General features: G+C 38.1%; 1 protein-coding gene across 1 annotated transcript in view; it reads left to right on the forward strand.

Moving 5' to 3' along the window:
• Window positions 1-4502, forward strand: part of MBTPS2 (membrane bound transcription factor peptidase, site 2) — a 53024-nt gene extending 48522 nt beyond the window's left edge. Inside the window, exon 11 of the mRNA XM_003791907.2 lies at window positions 1539-4502. Within this exon, the coding sequence (XP_003791955.1) occupies window positions 1539-1761 (223 nt within the window). The 3' untranslated portion in view covers window positions 1762-4502. The remainder of the gene's footprint in view (window positions 1-1538) is intronic.
• Window positions 4503-5649: the final 1147 nt, after the last annotated feature.

Below are 5649 nucleotides of genomic sequence, written 5' to 3' on the forward strand. Positions count from 1 at the left end.
GGGGCTGGGTTTGAACCTGCCACCTCCAGTATATGGGGCCAGTGCCCTACTCCTTGAGCCACAGGCACCGCCCCACAAAGAGAGAATTAAAGTTATACATCTAAAACCTCTTAGTTTATAAAGGATAAAAGTTTCAGTTATTAAGTGAGGCCATGAATTCTGCCCCATCTGAGCCCGTTAATTCTGACCAAATGGAAGATGACTCTTACATGCATAATCAGGAATTATATAAATCCATTCCACTGATTCTAGGAAGAAATGCATAAGGAAGACCAAGCTGGTTTCCACTACTAAAAAATAAATTCAAAGGACAAAATCTCCTGTGGTCTTTAGCATATTATATTTGCATATAAAAAAAGAAATTTAAAAAGTTGATTATTATGTAGAATTGATTTATGGAAAGTTTTGGAAGTGTTCTTTATTTTTGTTGCTTTTAAATGTTTTAAATTTCTAGGCTGGGCTTGGTGGCTCTTGCCTGTAATCCTAGCACTCTGGGAGGCTGAGGTGGGTGGATTGCTTGAGCTCATGAATTTGAGACCAGCCTAAGCAAAAATCAAGACCCCATCTCTAACAAAATAAAAATAGAATAGCCAGGCATTGTAACTGGTGCGTATAATCCCAGCTACTCAGGAGGCTGAAGCAAGAGCATCACTTGAGCCCAAGAGTTTGAGGTTGCTGTGACACCACGGCACTCTACCAAGGATGACAAAGTGAGACTCTGTCTCAATTTAAAAATAAATAAATCTTTTAAATTTCTTTCCTCAATGATTTACCAAAAAATGAAATGGGAAAAAAGATGTGCAGTTACTAAAAACAAGCCTATAATGAAGATTGTACCTTTTAGACACTACAGCTTTGTTGCAAAGAGAATTGCACTATAACATTACAGATGATAGTAAAATAGGGTTCAAGAGCCAAAAACTTGTCTGGGAACAGTGGCTCACACCTGTAATTCTAGCATTCTGGGAGGCTGAGGAGGGTGGATTGCCTGAGCTCAGGAGTTCAAGACCAGTCTGAGCAAGAGTGATTCCCTCATGTCTACTAAAAATAGACAAACTGAGGCAAGGGGATAGCTTGAGCCCAACCAAGAATTTGAGATTGCTGTGAGCTGTGATGCCATCTCACTCTACCCAGGGTGACAGAGAAGACTCCGTCTCAAAAAAAAGCCAGAAATTTTATGTTTCCTAATATAAAGTAATACTTTATAAGGATCAAAAGGGAATTTTCCCCTTACTTCTTCCACATTCCTTTCTCTTGTATCATTAAAGGATTAGAAAGATTTAGTCTTCCTAGGAGTTCATTCTAGCTTGGCTTTATAATGGTTGGCCTTTATTAGTCTAGTTAAAGTTTTTGACCTCTGAAATACTATAAAGTCATTTGTTTTAAATAGGAGAGGTTTAAGAAGGAATGGCAGAGATTTTTAAAGAGTAGAATTGTCAACTGTAACCTCCCTCAAGTTTAGTAAAATATCTTCTGGCTCACAGAAGTGTGGTTGTCATTCAGGCCTCACAGTTGGTTCCTTAACTGATTTTAACCAGGTACTTGATTTCCCTCTCTGGAGCTCTGGCTATTGTTAATGCAGTACCCTGCTTTGCTTTGGATGGACAGTGGATTTTAAACTCTTTCCTGGATGCTACCCTTACCTCAGTGATTGGAGACAATGATGTCAAAGATCTGATAGGATTTTTCATCTTGCTTGGTGGCAGTGTACTTTTGGCTGCCAATGTGACCCTGGGACTCTGGATGGTTACAGCACGGTAATATTTGCACTCATCTGACCGAATCTCTGAGTTATAATACACAGCTATGTGGTAATATCCATTGCCATTGAAATCCTTATTTGGTATGAAATGTAAAGTGTTTCTTTATACTTTTATCTTAGCCAACAATTTTGAGCTCCTCCTATATCCAGAGTACCTAAACTCTGTGGTAGGGATAAACAGAAGAAATAAAAGGCATAGTTTCTGACTACACTCTAGTTTTAAAAACTAAATGTACACTGATGCTTGTGGAATAATTTCTAAACAAGTACAAAGTCATGTAATACTATTTTTTGTGACTACATATCAAGTTGAAATAATATCATAGAGAAGAACAGAATTGGATGGAATTAACTGGGAAGAACTTGCAAAAGCATCATTAATCAAGATTTAAAGACCGGACTTTGACCAAGTGAAAAGGTCACTGTTTCCTTGGCCTATATCTCTTGTCCTTTGTCTTGTTTGAAAAGTATTTTAAAAGTTAATGTGTATTATTTTTTAGTCTGAAAACTGAGGTCTGATTATATTTAAACTAGTAAAATTTTGTAAAAGAATCTGCTGACATGAAAGGGAAAAATTTTTGTCAAATGATGCCAAATAAATGAACAAAGTAGGAAGTAGGGCCTATGATATCAAGAGACATGCTTTGCCCCCACATGAGTTGCCTTTGATAAGGTGTTTCTGCCCCCTCAGAAAGCAGCACTGGGCTTGGCATTCAGAGTGAGCTGCAGAAATAGTCTCTCACCAGCAACATGTGCACTGAGGCAGTTAGGGTTGAACCTCAGAACTAAGGTAGGTCTTCTGACAGACCACAGACAGATCACAGGATCTTCAGCTGGCCTGGTGACCAATCTCTATAGATCTTTGAAGCTTGAGAACCATTCCAGAGTAGACATTTTCTCTTCTGCTGCTGAGGCCATCTGGGGCCTCCCTGCTGGGTTCCTATCTTCAAGAAGCAATGACCTTAAACCCTAAGCCATACTCTGTCCTCATCAGTGGCTTCCATGCCTCTCTGTGTCGGGTAACTAAATACTTAGTCCTTGCTTTCCATCTTTCTCCTGAGCTACCTCTTTGGGTCCGTGGAAAACTTGGTAGTACATTGACAATGACTACACATGAGTACAGACATGAATTTTCGAGAGCCTGGGAATTAACTCTTAAGCCCGAAAGAACCACACCTGATTTGAGGTCTTTGGGAGTAGAGATACAGCAGTGGAAAATTGGGAAATTCAACAGGCCAGTTGCTCTTAGAAATGTATGAGCTTACTGTTTCTTTGATTGCAAAAAATACACATTTCTCTCAGGCTCAAGAAGTGATAAAAGGCAATAAGTCATTAGCAACCATATATCCAACCTCTTCTTGAGTGGAGTATTCCATGGGGTTATCTTTTTCAGACCAATGAATTGCTCTTTAAGCACTCAAACTTTTTAGTCATTTTTAAGAAACTTTTTAAGATTATATTACAAATTTGTCTTCCTTCTTAAACTGAAATTATATATTGAGTATAATTTTAACATGTTATTAATGACTTTGGTCATCAATTAATGTCAGTAATAAAACCTTACAAAGTATTAGTTTATCCCAGAAAATATGGCATTTGTTCTCATCTTACACAATCAGTCAGTATCCTCATAGTAATACTCAGACCTAGTGACTAGTAGAGTTCGGGGAATCATGAAATACTTATAAAATTGATTTAATTATATGAACTAAGCAGTTTACTAATGAAAATATTATATCATGTAAAGTCAGATTTTCTTAAACTGAGAAAAAAAATAATAAAGGAAATCCTATCTATGAACTTATTTTTCTGGGTAAAAATTCTAAGATCTCATTTTTTTTTTTTTTTTTTTTTTTAGCTGTTAAACACTCTGTTGATTTATAGGATCAGGGTTTGGGAATCACTATACTATGAAATTGAGCAGATCACTACCATTTGTACAGAGATGGCCTCATTGTGTAAGAAAGGAAATATGTGTTTGTTTTCTTTACTTGATTGTGGGTAAGGACCATGTCATATTCATCTTTTCATCCCTGGCACAGTGCATGAGACATCCTAAGTACTTAATAAATGTGGTTGAATGGATAATGATTACCATTATTTATGGATTAGAAAAGCATGTTTCTATTTAAGTAAGCTGTAAAAAATATTCTTGAATATTTACTGTAAATATATGTTAACATAAAAAAAAAACTTGGGAGGTCTTTGTGTCCCTGGTGTATTATCATCTATATGGAAAGAATCCATTTTGGTTTCTGTGGCGTGATTAGAAAAATGAATTATTTCGAAGATTTGAAGCAAGTATTCTGTGTTGTCACTTTGTTCAACAGTAAGACTTTATTCTCAGTGTTCCTACTCTGCGTTGTTTACATTTTTGAGAGTTTTCTTAAATTACCTACAATCTATAAAGAATGTATATATTCTTTTCAGCATCTCAGTTTGAAAAGACATGCAGTTAAACTTGACCTTTTGATAATCACTCTTATTGAGGCAAGAGAATTGTCTGTTCTAATAGCAAATTGTAAACATGTGCTTCATAGATAACTGTGGCTCTCAGTCATCATTTTGTCCTATGGTATTTATTAAATGTTCACATACTAACGGTGCACAGGTATTTTTTTCTATAAATCCTTTGAAGGTTCTGTACGTCATTCTTAAGCTTTAACTTGAAGATATCATAATTGCCAGCATTGGATGTTTAGCAATAAAAGAATAAATGTGTACCAGCATGTTACGTTTATCATCATCTATGTGTTGTCTTTTAAAAACAATTTGTACTCTTTTATATCCGAATTGTTCCCATTAATTAGAGTAAAATATTAGTTGTTTGTAAATTCTTTATCTCTTTTTTTCTTTTCTTTTTTATTTTTTTGAGAGTGTCTCACTCTGTCACCCTGGGTACAGGGCTATGCTCACAGCAACCTCAAACTCTTCAGTTTTCATTCATCTAATCTGTATGTGAAAGTTGCTGCAGAATCTGTATGTGAAAGTTGCTGCAGGCTGTAAAAAGAAGTTCTTTAGGCTCAGCGCCTGTGGCTCAAGCAGCTAAGGCGCCAGCCACATACACCTGAGCTGGTGGGTTCGAATCCAGCCCAGGCCCGCCAAACAACGACGGCTGCAACCAAAAAATAGCCAGGCGTTGTGGTGGGCACCTGTAGTCCCAGCTACTTGGGAGGCTGAGGCAAGAGAATCGCTTAAGCCCAGGAGTTGGAGGTTGCTGTGAGCTGTGATACCACAACACTCTACCCAGGATGACAGCTTGAGACTATGTCTCAAAAAAAAAAAAAACTCTTTAAATGAGGTACCTGTGCTCTCACTACTGTTTTGGAAATTGCTGGTTTAAGTATAAAGAAAGGATGATCCACTGTGTATGGTGGCTCATACCTGTAATCATAACACTCTGAGAGGCTGAGGTGAGTGGATCCCTTAAGCTCAGTCACTGGAGACCACCATGAGCAAGACTGAGACCTGTCTTTATTAACAACAGAAAAACGGGGTGGCACCTGTGGCTCAAAGGAGTAGGGCGCTGGCCCCATCTGCCAGAGGTGGCGGGTTCAAACCCAGCCCCGGCCAAAAACTGCAAAAAACAGAAAAACAGCTGGGTGTTGTGGCAGGCACCAGAAGTCCCAGCTACTCGGGAGGCTGAGGCAGGAGGATCACTTGAACCCGAGAGTTTGAGGTTGCTGTGAGCTATGACACTACAGCACTGTAGCCAGGGCAACAAAGTGAGACACTGCCTCAAAAAAAAAAAAAGAGAGAGAGAGAGAACTGTCATGTTTCTTTCTTTTCTTTTCAACTTCTGACAGAAGTTTTTTGTTTTTTTGACAGTCTCACTCTGTGCCCTGGGTAGAGTTCTATAGTGTCCTAACCCACAGCAACCTCAAACT

Source organism: Otolemur garnettii, unplaced genomic scaffold (assembly GCF_000181295.1).
Source record: "Otolemur garnettii isolate 467f Iridium unplaced genomic scaffold, OtoGar3 scaffold00051, whole genome shotgun sequence".
Lineage (NCBI taxonomy): Eukaryota > Metazoa > Chordata > Mammalia > Primates > Galagidae > Otolemur > Otolemur garnettii.